We start from the raw sequence: 18066 nt of genomic DNA, 5'->3' as shown, positions 1-18066 counted from the left end.
AGTATAATGCTGCTAAAAGTGCTAAGTAACCATGGCAGCCAGGACTGCAGTAGCGTCCTGGCTGCCATGGTAACCGATCGGAGCCCCAGCAATAAAACTGGGACTCCGATCGGAACTGCCGCTTCGCTGCCACCAATGATGGGGGGGAGGGGGGTTGTTAACCTGTGGCCACCGTCACCAATGATTTTAATTAGGGGTGGGGGGGGCCGCACTGGACACCAATGATTTTAATAGGGGGTGTGGGGGTGGGGGGGCCGCACTGGCCACCAATGATTTTAATACTGGGGAGGGAGGGGGGTCTGGGGGAGGGAGGGGGGTCTGGTCCCTGCTGCCTGGCAGCACCTGATCTCCTACAGGGGCCTGAGATCCGCACAATTAACCCCTCAGGTGTGGCACCTGAGGGGTTAATTGTGTGGATCACAGCCCCCTGTAAGAGATCAGGTGCTGCCAGGCAGCAGGGGGCAGTTATGTACACAGTTCTTAGTATATTCTAACTTGAAGCGTCTCCATCACCATGGGAACGCCTCTGCGTTAGAATATACTGTCGGATCTGAGTTTTCACGATAGTAAAAAAAAAGATCTGAAAAAGCTAATACTATTATTTTCCGTTATAACCATGTTATAACGGAAAATAATAAAGTGAAAATCGAGTCCCCATTGACTTCAATGGGGTTCGGCACCAAGTTCGGATCAAGTTCGGGTCCCGAACCCGAATTTTTTTTAAAAGTTCGGCCGAACTCTAGTAGCAGCTCAACCCCATTAAAGTCAACGGAGCTGGGCTGCAATACCAAGCACAACCATTATGCAATGTATTGCGCTGTGGAAAGCTCGCAGGAGTCGGTTGCACTCACAAGAGCTCCGGTGTGCGCGGTGGCTCCCTGAAACAGCTGATTGGTGGAGGTGCTGGGACTTGGACCCCCTCCAATGTCATAATGATGAGCTATCCTGAGTATAGGTAACCATTATCAATTCCTGGATAACCCCTTCAATATCATTTGCCATTAGTTTGATTTCGACCTAGAAAACACATGAATTGATATAGATTTTTAAAGGACGGATTCATAATTCTAGCATAGCATTGGGATATATAGAGATGGCCTTGCGGTTCGCCCGGCGGTCGTTTCGCGACGTACTTTGCTCGTTCGCTATTTGCCGAACCGGCGAACATATGTGAAGCACTTTGACCCATGACACATCCATCAGATACTAGTACTGGGGCTCCTCTGGATTTCAGCGGTCTAGTGAGCGTGTGGACACAAGGCGCATATCACAACCGGATGTTTTAGTACAGTCAGATTTATTGTAGGACAAAGCGTTTCGGGGTTCAAAGGACTCCTTTTTCAAGTCTATAAAAAGCACATAAGTCGTAAAAGGTAAAGTCAGTAATATATATATAACAAATATGAGTGATGTATTAAAACCAGTGATGGGAATATCATAATAAAAGGGCCCAAAACAGTAATAAAAGCTAAAAGGAGTTATCATTGTTATAACTGAATGATGATTTTTGCCTATACATAATATTTGAAGGCAGCTAAATATTTGTATAAATAATAAATTGATTAATAAATGTTTAATAAATGTTTAATAAATTTAATAATAACATTTTTTTTTTTTCTTAGGAGAGAATCGTCCAGTCTTCAGTTTATTCAACGACGTGGAGGGTGTTGCAATGGAGAAAGCATTCCAAAAAAACGATTCCTCTACATCTGGAGCCGAATCCTGTCAAGATTGATGCAAGTGCGGTATTGGCTGCTCATCCAGCAAGATACTTCTGGGGAAACCTGCCTGCCATGCTTAGGCCTCTACTAGCGACAGACAATGAGAAGAAAACAAAGCTTGTTCTTTTCTGTACATTGAATGAATAATTTTTGGGGCCTGTAGTCCACTGGCCTGCAGTAAAATTGATATCTATTAACCATCTAATATACCTCAAGCCACATAATCACTTGATATTTTCTGTCTGGTGAATGCATAATTTTTGAGGTCTGTATTCCCGTGGCCTAAAATAAATTTTTTCTAGGCTCCAGCAGGGCACATTTTTGAGAGTTTCAATTTAAGATGCATAAAAATGGCCCCTGATTAAAATACTTATTTTTTGTGGGAATTTTTGCCATTGATCCTCCTCTGGTATGTCACTGTCCATGTTGTGGGATGATTTGTGCACTTCTTGTAAGTATTTGGTGGCTGCAAATATGAGCTGAAGGTTTTTTAGGTTTGCCTGCCATTAAAGTGAATGGGGCCCGCCGCTAACTTGCGGCTCGCGAACATTTGATCGCGTTCATGAACCGTGCCAGCCGATGTTCGTCTATCACTAGTGATGTATAATATGATTGCAGCAGATTATGAAAATAAGAGTTAAAATGTATATATTACACTATTATAACCTGTCTTGCAATTACCTTATAGATTATAGAATGCCACAATTTGCTAAGGTGCATCGGTGTCATTAGAGTTAATTGCTTTAATGAGCTTTGGAGAGTATGGGCTGATTGGCAAGATTGGGTGATGCCAGCAAGTTGTGGACTAAATCAGCTAATCAGGAATGTTCTTAGCATGAACCATCAATCATGTCACTTGTCATCCTGGAATACTATATAAGCAACTTTTTGGCACCATTTGCAGCCTGTAAGGCCTCATCCACACGACCGTTGTTTTATTCCGTGTCCGTTGTGCCGTTTTTCGTGATTTTCTGTGGACCCATTGACTTTTAATAGGTCCGTTGAAAACTCGGCTAATGCACCGTTTGTCATCCGCGTCCGTGATCCGTGGTTCCAGTCCGTCAAAAAAATATAACCTGTCCTATTATTTTTCGCGGAAAACGGTTCGTGGACCCATTCAAGTCAATGGGACCGCTTAAAAACATGGAGGCACACAAGATTGTCATCCGCGTCCGAGCGTCCGCGTCCGTTTTTTTCCTATCATTTGCATGGCAAACCTGTCTTAGATTTTTTTTTTACTTTCCTTCATGTCTGGTGATCCTCCAAAAATAAAGGAAGACACACGGAAACAAAAACGGAAACGGATAATGGAACAACGGAACCCCATTTTGCGGAACGGAACACAACAACGGTCGTGTGCATGAGGCCTAAGATGTAAGACGTTAGTAAATCTTCAGTAAGAACTGCAAATCCCAGCCAGTGCTGCGGGAAGAAGTGTTAGCATTGACTTTAGCGCCACAAACAGAGGGTACTTTCACACTTTCATTGTGAAGATCCGGCAGGCAGTTCCGTCGCCGGAACTGCCTGCTGGATCCAGAAATCCGGATAGCATTTCTAGACGGATCCGGATGCGGATGTTCCGGAATTTTGGACAGTGAAAATACTGTAGCATACTGCGGTATTTTCTCCGGCCAAATACCGTGAGAGTGACTGAACTGAAGACATTCTGATGCATACAGAACGGAATGCTCTCCATTCAGAATGCATTAGGATAAAACAGATCAGTTTTTTTCCGGTATTAAACACCTGTGACAGAACTCAATACCGGAAAACTTTAACGCTAGTGTGAAAGTACCCAGAGGCTGTAAGTTTATTTATTTATGTGTTTGTTTATTTATTTTTATGTATTTATTTATTTATTTATTATTCCCTATGAGAAAAAAATACTAAAAGAATTCTAAGGCTACATGCACCTGAGAGTGAAAAAAACGTTCCATTTTTAACTGACCTTTTTTTTATCACTCATGCCTTTCTGACAAACGGGTCTTAAAAACAGACCCATTGAATTGTATGGGGGCAGTTGGTCAGTGAAAAACGGACAAGATAGAACATGTTCTATTTTTTTACATCCGTTTTTCACTGTCAAAAAAACTGCCGTGTGAATAACCCCATAGACCACCATTAGTCTTAAAATGGACATGTGATGGCCATTAAAAAAACATCCATCACAAGTCCGTCGTGTGCATGTAGCCTTAGGATTCGGGGAATTTTTGATCTTTTAAAAAAATGGCATTTTTCTCTATATGCAACTTTTTGTACCATGGTGAGGATGAGGACATATTGCAGTAACTGGTGTATTAGTGATGTCAGCCTCCATACTTCCAGAACTAATCATCTGCACTCATATTACTCCATTATTTCTGCAAAAAAAATCCTAATGTTGCTCTAACCTCATCCTGGATGTTAATGATGGCAAGGCTTAAATCTCACCACGAGCCAGATCTCCATTTTATTTACAGCAGGCTGAATGCTATCCAGGGCAATTTGCACTTTCAAAGAATGCCAGCAACCTGGCATTGATCTACGGCGTGTGCGGTGTGATCCATTGTTGATGGCCACCATCCCATGGGTAATGTCTACGTATCGGCGGTTGTTTAATATTTATCTTCTGCATGGATCTTACCATAGGAACGTGCACAAATTAATTGGGTGCAAAGGCCATCAGGTATAAATCCTTCACTAATTATTCCACAATGTTTCCGTGATCGGGGGGGGCATTAGCATTGATATATGACATTGTACAAAGAGTTAAGTGCCACCCCCTTGCATACTCCCTTTTCTCCCTGGCTGCCACTTAAACTGCTAGTAATAACAACCCCCTGAGGACATCAATAGAGTGACAGTGTTGAATAATCACAGACTATCAGGCAAGGAGCCTTGCAGCAGCAGGTCCGTTGCCTGTGACATCACACTTGGAGCTTGCATCTAGCTTAGAGTTGCTTTCATTAGCCAGTCTGTTGGTCTGTCTGCATTTCCCTTATCCTTTGTACTGGAACATCCTGCCTTGAGGAAGGGCTTTCTAATACTCTGTACCAAGGCACGGTGGGAGGAAAGATTTCCAAGCACAGACCAGGGGAGCTGCAGCATGAAATCTATCCCTGCTTGCTACTTCCTATCCGTTCTATTGCCTGCTATGGTTTTCAGCACCAGGTGAGCAGAGAAAGCATGTTTTTTCTATCAGGGAGCATTGTATGGGATACTACCTTAGTTTTTTTTTATGATGGTTGCTGTATTTTGCGGCATGCACAGCTCTGTGACTTTCCATTTGGGGGGGAGTTTTGAAGGCATCGGCTCTAGGGTGGCAGAGCGATGTGGAGGCACATAGCGGATGCTGCAGCACTGCAGGGGTTAAGCGTTGCAATGCAATTCGTTCAAGTTGCCAGGTCGTATTAGAATGGGGTAAGGGCATTTTTTTGAGAAATGTGATGAATTCCATGCAACATCTCTGGGTAGGAGAGATGCTGTGTTAACCGTTGAGAGTTGGAAGGTTGTTATCTCTTCCCGGCTCAAGGATTATAAAAAAAAAAAAAAAAAAAAGGATTTTTAATAAAGGTTTCTATGGAATGATATTTGGGATTCAGGAATACTTTGGTAAAGTTGCGTGGGTACTTTCAATTTTTGCCTCCTGGTACAAGCGTGGCACCTATCTAGGGCATGGGTGACATTGCTTTATTGGGATGTGTATTGTCCCATGTTTTTGTAGTACTGTCGGGTATCGATATGACAGTTAATTGCGTCTGCTTTAATGTGTAGGGTCATTGAGTCTGGGCCTCGATAACCAAATTCTACTTTCGGTGCCAATTTTACTGCATTCTGCTATGTCTCAATGGGTTTTAAGGTCTTCTGCAAGCAGTCATATTGAAGCTGTATGGTAGTGTAGACTCCTTTGGTCATTACGGGGTTAATCCTCTTAACAGGGGCTTATTGTAGCCTATCAGGTTAACTACAGATGAGATTGCGGTAACATTGATATTCTAGGCTGTTTTTTGGAATATCGCTGTCATATACAAAGTCTTGCTTATCTGTTTGAATAATGAAAAGTTGGTTCAGTGGACGGTACAATATCTGTCATTGTTCTGTGTGGCAGCACCATGCAGTGCAGAGTCTGCCCTCACTGTGCCCTTCCTACCAATCACATCCAGATGGACAGTACGAGTGATTTTACTTTATTAACCCCCCCCTTCCTTAAGATTACAAAACCTAGAGTCTTTCACGCATTGTCTCATTAAAACAATTGCCTGTCAACATCAACGGCGAGAGCTAACGGAGGAGATGACAGGTCCCACTTTATATCAGGAAGAACTGACTTTGGATTCTTGTTTGATGCAAAGACATTTTACAGCAGGTCAACAAAGTGATGAAGACTTAAAGGGGTTCTTCACCGCTGGTGACCTTTTCTTCAGATCTCTGCAGCATGGTTGGACTCGCAGCGGTAATCATACTTACCTGTTCCTTAAGAGTACCACCACTGGTCTGGCCACGCTGGAGGGGTTTGAAGAAAAAGTCAACCTCTTAATAGGGAGTATATGGGCATTCTTGAAGATCCTGGAGGGAATATAGTTTTCAGTACTCACTCATTCCGCCATCTTGACTGCCAGTACTTGATGCAGGTTCTTCCGCTCATGTCTCAACTAAAGGTGTTCCTCAGTCTTCCTGTTCAGTGGAATACTCTCAATGCAGCTGAACAGGAAGACTATGGAACACATCCAGGTTGGGAGCTGAACAGAAGAGCATGCATCCGGTCTTGGAAGTCACATGGCGCAGGATGATGGAGAAGTGAGTACTGAGCAGACTATCTTCCCTCCACAAGTCAGCACACAGCCAAAGCCAGAGAGCCCCTTTAAGTAGCATTCTTGATATGTATAGATTGTGTCCATTATAATTGAAACATAGATAACATTGGCAAGGGTTTTCTGAGAATAACTAACTTTTAAGAGATGCCTTCAGCCTGGCCCCGCTATTGAAAGATTCATACTTATCTGCTCAACTCCACTCCAGTTCTGCACGCTAGCTCCCATGTGGTCCTCAACTTTTTTAATTATGGCTGGACAGGGTGACCTGCTCTGCTACAGCCAACGACTAGCTTCAGTGGTGACCAACGATCAGTGATTGAACGTGGTAACAGACCAAGATCCTTGATCAGTATCCCATGACGCACACAAAAACGAAACCAAACGGAACGGAATGTATTCTGGTACATTCCGTTCTGTTTAGTTCAGTTTGGTCTCCATCGACAACGAATGGGGAAAAAACGGAAGCGTTTTCCTCCGGTATTGAGATCCTATGACGGATCTCAACACCAGAAAGGAAAGCGCAGATGTGAAAGTATCCTAACCTTCTTCCCCTGCTATTGTGATTTTTCAGCAATCTATGCACCAGTGACGGCTTTCTGTCTAGGATATTGCTCGTCTTTAGTTACTACACCTGTCATTCTTCAGTTGATTTTTTGGATAGACAGTACCAGAGCTCCGGGTTACCGTATCTAATATGCTTAGATACCCATTCAATGTTATGAACTTGTATTCGTTTCGTATCAATTTTTATGGATCATGTTATAAAAAAGATGTTATTTTTTTCCATCCAGTATGGCACAATTTTGGTTTCAGTTTAGGGTAATATCCTGTCAAAATCCCAACAGCAGAGCAAACTACCTCCAAGCAACTCTAAGCAAATGTAGATACAATGAAGGGGGGGGGGGAGGGGGCGGTCATTTATACGTCGGTCATAATCCCCATGCCTCTACATAACTTTGCCGCTTGGCTCCACCGGCCATGCGACACTGTTTAAACTACGCCAGCTCCTTTGCTGATGTAGTTTAAGACCATTTTCTATGCCATAAACTGTCGTAGAAAATTTTAAATGAGACAGGTGGGCCCTCTTCCCTGCCCATTCCTCTCCTCCTTTTTCCGGCATCTTGGAAAAGTGGTGCAAAACCCCTTTGCGACAAAATCTGTACCTTAAATACGCCAGAAAGTGGCTTATATTTCTTAATAAATGACCCCCAATATCCTTAAAGGGGTTCTTGAGATGAGGGGTTTTATTAAAAAAAACATGCTTACCTATGGGTTGTCTAGTTTCTTATCTTATTCTCAATAACAGAATGCGACTGTGCTGCAATACCATACATAGCCACAGACCATGAGTGGCACTATTTCAGGAAAAAAAAGGACAGATCATGTTTTTCTAATATTGGTCTACTCCTTTGGTTAAGTGGCCTTTTAAAGGGGTTATGCCATAAAACAAATATTCAACTTTTTTCATACCAGCACCTGGATCTGAATACTTTTGTAATTGCAATTGAATTAAAATTTAGTATAGCCGCTGAGTTATTCAATAAATGTATCTGCATAGCTTCACCTGCTGTTTCCTTATTTCTTGTCCACCTCACTGACCTGGTCGCACACGCTCAGTTTAAATCTTCAACAGTCACTATTTGTTAGAAGCTGTCGCAGCTACACGGAGAGTGCTACAGAAAAAAAGACACAGCCCTTGAGAAAGGACATGCCCCCTGAGCTGTGATAGGAAGAGAGCTGCAGCAGAAAGGACACACTGCCTGAGAAAGGACATGCCCCCTGAGCTGTGATAGGAAGAGAGCTGCAGCAGAAAGGACACACTGCCTGAGAAAGGACATGCCCTCCTGAGCTGTGATAGGAAGAGAGCTGCAGCAGAAAGGACACACTGCCTGAGAAAGGACTTGCCCCCTGAGCTGTGATAGGAAGAGAGCTGCAGCAGAAAGGACACACTGCCTGAGAAAGGACATGCCCTCCTGAGCTGTGATAGGAAGAGAGCTGCAGCAGAAAGGACACACTGCCTGAGAAAGGACATGCCCCCCTGAGTTGTGATAGGAAGAGAGCTGCAGCAGAAAGGACACACTGCCTGAGAAAGGACATGCCCCCTGAGCTGTGATAGGAAGAGAGCTGCAGCAGAAAAGACACACTGCCTGAGAAAGGACATGCCCCCTGAGCTGTGATAGGAAGAGAGCTGCAGCAGAAAGGACACACTGCCTGAGAAAGGACATGCCCCCTGAGCTGTGATAGGAAGAGAGCTGCAGCAGAAAGGGCACACTGCCTAAGAAAGGACATGCCCTCCTGAGCTGCAATGGAGCAATGAATATGGAGATCTCTGGATCCATGTGAGGTACAGGGCTTGTTCTAGCTTTGTTAGAAAGAGATTGCCATGTATTATATGACCTCTAAATTTTATTTTTTACATCAGTCATGGCATAACCCCTTTCATGATCATAATTGTTCTGCAGTATAAAAACCACATAGTGGGTAGCTGATATTCTATACATGATTGACCCTGTCGTGCTCTGATCATACCCCTCCTAGTTTTTCCAATCAGATGTTCATCTCAATTCAAAATGCTTTCCCAGTGGATATCACATATAATTTCATGCCATTTAAAGTGCACTTAATCTGAATCAATACTCTGACCGACTGATCCTAACAATGTTGAGGAATGCCATATCACCAGGTGTGTAAGAAAACAGAGACATCCATGGACTCCACAAAAACCTGGGAGTCCATATGTCATGTGTATCGAATCAAATACTGCTCATGAGATCATGGTATGCTCCTAGATACATACGAGGAAACGTTTAAATAGCTGAGGATGGAGTACTATGCATTTGGAGTTATATGTGTGAACATATATATATAAGCCAAAAAAAGGTATAAAATGCAGGAACATGTTCACCCATCTCTTTTAAATGATACATGTGTGAACATGTTCACACATGTATCGATTAAGGGTGCATTCACACGACCGTAAGTGTTTTGCGGTCTGAAAATTGCGGATCCACAAAACACGGATACCGGCCGCGTGCGGACCGCAATTTGCGGACTGCACATGGCCAGCGCTATATAGAGAATCCCTAAGCTTGTCCGCGGTTGCGGACAAGAATAGGACATGCTCTATCTTTTTTGCGGGGCCACGAAAGCGAAACACAGTGTGCTGTCCGCATCTTTTGCAGCCCCATTGAAATAAATTTGCGGATCCATTCATACGGTCATGTGAATGCACCCTAAAATAGATATTATACTTTTACCCACTCCAGCTTTGAAAAATAAAGCTTACGTGACCAGGACAGATTTTTATTCCTTGGAAAAAAGCAATTAAAGTGATGGGCTATCCTCAGGAGTTGGTTACTGCAGCATTCACTTCAATGAGAGTAGCGTAGCAGCAACCACCTTCGTCCACTACACAATGGAGGGAGCTGTGAACAGGGGTGGACTGTGAACTTAAAGGGAACCTGTCATGTGGATATTTGATTAGAATCTAACTAATTATATACAATAATTAACTACTAAAAAGTGCCTTAGATATATTCACTTACTGGTGTGACAGATAGTTACCTCATAATATACACACAAAGATGCCGCATGCCTCATGCTAATGAGCTGATTTGAGTCCAGCATTTTTTTCATTCAGAGATATAGCCATTCCCCTGCCCTCTTGCTGCTGATTCATATGGAAAATAACTGTCAATCAGCAGCAGGTAGGCGGGGAGAGTCAGGAGCTCATGAATATTCATGACACACCATTATGAGCTGGAGCTTTTCAATACAAGCCTGGCTATGAGCTGTGCGCTGCGATTGGCCAGCGCTGCAGCAAGGGACACGCCTCATACAAAAAATCAGTCCAGTACAACAGAGGGAGCGCAGAGACTGGAGCCTATACCGGGCGAACGGAGCGGCGCCCAGACATACTAGTAAGTGCAGGGGGACCCCTGGGCGCCGCTCTGCCCACTGATATAGTTAGTTTTTAATTTGTACAGTAGTGAAAGGTCCTCTTTAAGTTTCCGTTGATGGACAATAAACAGAAAAACATAAGCAATGGATCTGGAAATTATAATAGAAAATCATGAATTTTTTTATTCTATAATGAATAATGTTTTTTTGTAGGGATGAGCGAACCCAAACTGCAAAGTTCTGAAGTCCGGGTTCGATGTTCGGGTGATTTAATTATTTTCCGTTATAACATAGTGATATTGGAAAATAATATCATTCTTAAAACAGAATGCAAAACAATATGGCCATTTAGGGGTTAAAAAAACAACTCACCTCATCCACTTGATCGCGCTGCAGCAGCTTCTTCTATCTTCACTGAACAGGACCTGCCAAAGGACCTGCGATGTGCGCGATAACGTCACCGCTCTCTCCCAGGTGATGACGTCATCACGCATATCGCAGATCCTTTGGCCGGTCCTGTTCAGTGAAGATAGAAGAAGCTGCTGCAGCGCGATCAGGTGGATGAGGTGAGTTGTTGTTGTTGTTTTTTTAACCCCTAAATGGCCATGTTGTTTTGCATTCTGTCTTAAGAATGCTATTATTTTCTGATATAACCATATTAATAACAAATAATAATAAAGTAAAGTTCAGGTCCCCATGGACTTTAGTGGGGTTCGGGGTAAATTTTGACCTGATGTTTGGCCGAACCCAGTGAACCACGGGTTCACTCATCCCTAGTTGTTTGTTGGAACAAACAACATAGGACAGGTTGGAAGATGGAGGAGAGGCTCAGGGATATACAGGGTGGGCCATTTATATGGATACACCTTAATAAAATGGGAATGGTTGGTGATATTAACTTCCTGTTTGTGGCACATTAGTATATGTGAGGGGGGAAACTTTTCAAGATGGTTGGTGACCATGGCGGCCATTTTGAAGTTGGCCATTTTGAATCTAACTTTTGTTTTTTCAATAGGAAGAGGGTCATTTGACACATCAAACTTATTGGGAATTTCACAAGAAAAACAATGGTGTGCTTGGTTTTAACGTAACTTTATTCTTTCATGAGTTATTTACAAGTTTCTGACCACTTACAAAATGTGTTCAGTGTGCTGCCCATTGTGTTGGATTGTCAATGCAACCCTTTTCTCCCACTCTTCACACACTGATAGCAACACTGCAGGAGAAATGCTAGCACAGGCTTCCAGTATCCGTAGTTTCAGGTGCTGCACATCTCGTATCATCTGAAGGCAATCGTCTATGCTGTGAAGATACGAGATGTGCAGCACCTGAAACTACGGATACTGGAAGCCTGTGCTAGCATTTCTCCTGCGGTGGTGCTATCAGTGTGTGAAGAGTGGGAGAAGAGGGTTGCATTGACAATCCAACACAATGGGCAGCACATTGAACACATTTTATAAGTGGTCAGAAACTTGTAAATAACTCATGAAAGAATAAAGTTATGTTAAAACTAAGCACACCATTGTTTTTCTTGTGAAATTCCCAATAAGTTTGATGTGTCAAATGACCCTCTTCCTATTGAAAAAAGGAAAGTTAGATTCAAAATGGCCGCCATGGTCACCACCCATCTTGAAAAGTTTCCCCCCTCACATATCCTAATGTGCCACAAACAGGAAGTTAATATCACCAACCATTCCCATTTTATTAAGGTGTATCCATATAAATGGCCCACCCTGTATAGTTTTTTTTTTAAGGTTATCTTATTTAGTATTTGCATGTTGAAAGCTCTTTAAATGCTACCAAGGCACATAGAGAAAGACTGTGATTCTTGCCTGCCCTCCGGCACACAGTGATTATCAGATCTTCCTGTATACAAATGCATGCAAGAAACACTGTCAATCACTCTGTGGAGATATGTAGTAGACGTTCCTCACTTGGAGTCCTGACAGCACTCAATTGCCTAAAAAAAGGCAATCAACAGTATATATAGCATGTGTCTATTCAGGTTGGGAGGACATGAACTACAGGACGTGGTCGTATGGTTAATTTCCTTTGAATTAGCAGACCAAATCATAGTTGACTTAAAGGGATTATCCCATGATTGAAGTTAAAAATTAAAAATCTGTATCTTGCATGGATCAAGAGATCTCAACATGCATTGCTCCTAAATTCTCTTCAGGATGGTAGCTCAGGGCGTGTGACATTTCTCAGGAGATATGTCCTTCCTGCTGAAGCTCTCGTCTTATTAAAGCTCAGGGGGGGTGTCCTTTCTGTTGCAGGTCTCTCCCTAGCACAGATCAGAGGCTGTGTCCTTTCGGTTGCAGCTTCTAACAGTAGACAAGGCTAGTGGTAGTTGAAGCATGGCGCTAAGCATGTGCGACCACCACGGTAGGAGGATGTGCACATTACTACATGTATAAATGCTGTTGCAATGGAAAAAAAGAGAATATCTCACAACTGGATAATTTTTTTGGACAGAAAGTTTTTCAAGCTGAATTATATTAAAATAACATTTAACGATGGCATAACAACTTGACATATCAATGACAGCCAATATGGTTATAATTGTCACAAAAAAATGGCCTCCTCAACAAAACCGCTGATATTTCTGTCAGTACATAAGTAAAATATAATTCTAAAACTTTGGCTACCTCTCTAACTTTGGATTTGCTCATATGCGATCAGTTTTACTTTATAGGTGGACATTCCCTTTAAAACCAAAGTCACTTGAACTCTGGGAACAAATGTTGGTAGAATTTTCTGCAATGTGGGATGGATAAAATGTGAAGTATTTCTAGAAAGAATTGTTTTTCCGAGAAGTGAAAACTATTGATAAAACCTTCATGAAGTTTGACAATAACTGCAGGGAGAGGAGACATCTTTTCTGATGGGTGATTTTATAAAATATGTTCTGTTCTTGGTGAAACGATGTGATGCGGCAGAAGTCCCCGGTGCTTGTGAAATCCATTTTCTTGTCTATTACAGTGGTGTTTAAAATCTATATCAATTATTGTTATAAATTATGATAGTGGGTGTTTGTTGTTCCATGGACTTTGTTGGAAAGAAAGTTGTCTGATGTGATGTATCCATCAAGTGTGTACAGCCCCGGTAAAGTGTTAACACGTTTACTGGGTAATTACTGCGAGCTACGTGCAGTCACACGTACAGTATGCTGGAAATAGACGCTTTCCTTATTAAATACCTTGAAGTTGTCTTCTGACAACACTCATTTGTGGGACTAATTATTGGCTTTTGTTTTGCAATGCTAAGATGTATCGGCAGGTATATTCAATGTACGGTAAACCATGCCAATTGATGTGTGCCTAAACTGATTGGTAATCATTAAATTAATAATTTTTGTTATCAGTATGGATTAGACTTTTAGACTTTTTTGGGTGGGTCTTGTATTATAGATGTAATTATAATAGACCACTTATAGATAACTGATAAATTAGGAGGAAGAAGGCGCCCATAGGGTATGTAGAGAAATTGCTTTTCCAGCTCACCATACCAGCTAAGGTGCACGGAACTCGACCGGACCAGTCTTTATAGATGCAGTGAAAAGAAAACGTTCCAGCACACAGGTAAATCCACACTGTTGTTCGTCTTTATTGGTCTTCAAAATAAAATCATGTACCGCATGTATCTGCACCCACCACCGTGGACGGTTAACATGTTTCGGACCTTACATGGTCCTTAATCATAACCTGTCAGGTCATGATTAAGGGCCATGTAAGGTCCGAAACATGTTAACCGTCCACGGTGGTGGGTGCAGATACATGCGGTACGTGATTTTATTTTGAAGACCAATAAAGACGAACAACCGTGTGGATTTACCTGTGTGCTGGAACGTTTTCTTTGCACTGCTCATAGGGTATGTTTGACATTGGGGTCCCCAGAAGGAGTATATAATGCTCTCACCTGTTCTATGGTGATTAGTGCATTGGTGTTATAGTTTGTTCAGTATGGGATGGTTGGTGCTGCCGGTGCCATTCTTTTGGAATCCTCCGGTCGCCAACCAACTGGGGGAGTATCATATGAATAAGAGATGATGAGAGAAGATAGACCAATGTTGGTCTTATTACATACAGTTGGCTTACAGGCACAAAAATACAACCAGTAGGAAAACATGAGTACTTTATTTCTTGAGGTTGCTTCAGTGAGGTAGGACCTCTTTTGTAAGTCTTTGTATTGGAAGTAAGACATTTGGGGCTCTTCGGCTTTGCAACACCCATTATGATATTGTGTGTTTGTTGTTATGTGGACTTTGTGGGAAAGAAAGTTGTCTGATGTGAAATATTCAGTCAAGTATACAGCCCCTGTAGAGTGTTAACACATTTTCTGACCACCAGCTCAAAGTGTATTGTTAATAGAATAAAAACAAAAATGTATTGTCCAGAGTCCACTGTTTTTTGGCACTGCAGGATCTATTGAAGTAGATCACCAGGTTTTGCCACACTTTGGGTCAGGCTTGCCAGGACATCTGGTTTTATTACATGCATGTTTTATATAATATCCTGTAAGGATAATAATAAGTATAATAAATATCCTTGGCTGAACTAGTGTTGCAGTAATTAACTATCCTGGATCTTCTCTGGTTTGTCTCTAAGAGGGATTACAGGAGGAGGAAGCCAGGAGAGAGAGAGAGGCAACGTGGCCAGCTTGCAGTGATTGTTTGTGTGCTTATGTGGAGATGAGGAACATGATCTTCCTAGCTGCTTTGGATTTCTGGTTCGGGATATCGGCAGCACAGATCTACACATCTGAACTTGTTCAAAGAGTGTTGTATTTTTACAAACACAACTCTGTTCAGTGCATAATGACTCCAGTCCAGACTCAAGGTAATCCTCAGCTTTGCCGACCGGCCTTCCAGAGGATACCCAATACTAGCACCAGAGCAGAAACAAAAAAAAGCAGGCTTCCACCAGTGCAGGATACTGATGTACAAAATAATTATTAAAATAATAAAATCATGTAGAACACATTTTGGAGACGTGTTGCCTTCTTCCTCAGATACCTACCGTATTTTTCTAAATAAATTTGGTGAAATACCGGTAAATCTTGAAAGATTTGTGTGAATTATGTCATGAATTACTTAAAAATAAGTACATGCCAGAAAAAGAATTTAAAAAAGATACAGGTGATTTTAGAAAAAATTAATAAATAAATAAATAAATAATGTATATATATATATATATAAGTAAATGTATAGCTGTGTAAACCCTAACCTTAACAGCAGCAAATAATTGCAATGCATGTTTCTCAAAAGGGTCTCAAAGTTCAAATTTGGTTAAAGAAGCACTAAACTTTAGCATGTATTCCTAACTCACCACCACTATTCTAGCAGTGCAGTGTGTTACAGCCGAACTCAGTTCCATCCATACTTTTTGAACCTTTTTATGAATTAACATCATCACCTATCAAATCCCTCCCGACAGCTCTTAGGCCCCTCTCTGTCCATGTTACTCTGCACATTCCTGTAATCTGTTGACGGTATAATGTCTCCCCTATCTAATGGAGCAGACATATAGTAGGTGAGTGCAGACAGTCATTAGCTGTAATAATACAACCCTCTCAAGTCACGTTGTATCTACTATTTGTGTGCTGACCTTCCATGAGGTTTAGCTACTCACTGGTCTCCCTGCCTCCTGCATGCAAGAGCTCATCAGGAAGATAGACATTACAGGACAGAGATAGGCCAGACAGGTTCAAACTGCATCACATAGGAAAACATGGAGATCCTACAGCGTGAGGGGACTGCAGCTCGGTGTCACTGATCTGTTATGGCTGCCATTACACAGGACTCTGAGAAGTGCACTGTGGTTAGACTCTGTCCCCTCTGTCTCTGCAAAGCCAGTTATGATGGGAAATATAGGATTCATTAGGGCAACCTGAGGGAAAGAAAAAACAAAGATGGCAGACCATATACAAATTGCACATCAAATAAAACAGGTATACACAAGACACACATAAAAAGCATCTATCGTATTCCTTAATAATGGCCTATCCTGTATTATATAGGCAAAGAAAAAAATTCTGGATTGTTTTTTAAAGACTATAATTTGACGTGAAACTAATTCAATACAATATCAGCACATGCTTGCAAAACCCTTAAAAGACTGCAATTCACAGCACATCCACTGGAGGGCCACACATTAACACGTATAGATAGACATCTAGCAGCATAATATCACAAACTCATGTTTCTATGAAAATCCAGTCATCTTGTGCCATCCATCTACTGATATGTTGAAGAAAGCTTGAGAAAGTCCTGTAGCCTATGTGGTAGCATAAGGAAGAGAAAAATGTGTAATGCCCAGTGAATCTCAATAAATGTATCACACCGCTTACTCCATGTTGCATATTTTTATAGTCACACCATTCAGCACTATTGATAAATCTCCCAGTCCTCACAGAGCATGAATATAGGTGTTGGAAATGTACTGTAATTGGTCCATCAGAAGTCACCAAGGTGTAACCTCTCATATTCTCTGATGTCAGCCTTTATCTTTAACACCATACATCAAGTATTGTTAGTCGTTCTTCAATCTGTGACAGTCCTCTGTTTAGATAAGCTTCCAGGCTTTCTTCTTGGGTGGCAAATTTGTTACATACCGCTGAACTGATTCTGCAGCATGTTATATGGCACTTGGTGAAGCTTGGCATGAATATTTGTATGTTTTGTAGATCCTTTTAAAATCCTACACAAGAAAACTTTCAACTTTCAAATCAAGTTTGTTTCTCTTTCAATTGAATAAAATATCATGCTAGTAAAACCTGTGACAGGTTGCAATTCACAACACAACCACAGGGTGGCCACACATGGATTTATATAGGATAGACATCTTGTGACACAATACCACATAATGTTGTTGTTTAAAAATCCTGGTTATCCAGTGATACATATATTCGAACATGTGGGGGATTGGGTCAGCACAACCCGTATGTAGGTGCATATCACTATGGCGAAATTCATATACAAACGAAAAATGCAAATGTGATCGCACACTACATCCAGCACTCTGCCCTGCCTCCATGCTGGATGAGACATTGGTGTACATTTTGGCCAAAGCGTATTAAGCCACTCACCGCGTCAAGGTCGTCTCATTTGAGTGGTCCCTAACTAGTTCCTACCTGTTCATGGGCCATGACAGCCACACAAAGTCATGGGCCATGACAGCCACACCTGACCAGTCAATCTGTCCTGGAGGCTGGTTTTAAAGTCAGTATAAAACTGAGTCTGCTTATATAGAACCTACCAGTAGCCATTTGGCTCCAGGAGAAGTATATGGTGGGCTCAGCATGCATGTTGGTACTTGCATCCCTGGATCCGATGAAAGCTGTAATGGCACCGGACGGGGTTAAAAGCAGAGTGTGCTTGGCGTGCATGCTGCACCTGCATTCCCTGGACTTTGTGTGGCTGTAATGGCCCATGAACAGGTAGGAACTAGTTAGGGACCACTCAAATGAGACGACCTTGACGCGGTGAGTGGCTTAATACGCTTTGGCCAAAATGTACACCAATGTCTCATCCAGCATGGAGGCAGGGCAGAGTGCTGGATGTAGTGTGCGATCACATTTATATATTCGAACATGTCCTGCCAATAGGGCAGGTAAGGTATGAACCTGTAATATGGTCATGAAACCTAAAC

At 42.0% G+C, this 18066-nt stretch overlaps 1 protein-coding gene across 1 annotated transcript in view; it reads left to right on the top strand.

Annotated features, from left to right (window-relative positions):
* Positions 1-4650: 4650 nt before the first annotated feature.
* Positions 4651-18066, top strand: part of LUZP2 (leucine zipper protein 2) — a 605558-nt gene continuing 592142 nt past the window's right edge. Inside the window, exon 1 of the mRNA XM_040408869.1 lies at positions 4651-4871. Within this exon, the coding sequence (XP_040264803.1) occupies positions 4807-4871 (65 nt within the window). The 5' untranslated portion in view covers positions 4651-4806. The remainder of the gene's footprint in view (positions 4872-18066) is intronic.

This window comes from Bufo bufo, chromosome 10, assembly GCF_905171765.1.
Source record: "Bufo bufo chromosome 10, aBufBuf1.1, whole genome shotgun sequence".
Lineage (NCBI taxonomy): Eukaryota > Metazoa > Chordata > Amphibia > Anura > Bufonidae > Bufo > Bufo bufo.
This window is presented reverse-complemented; position numbering and strand designations above follow the sequence as displayed.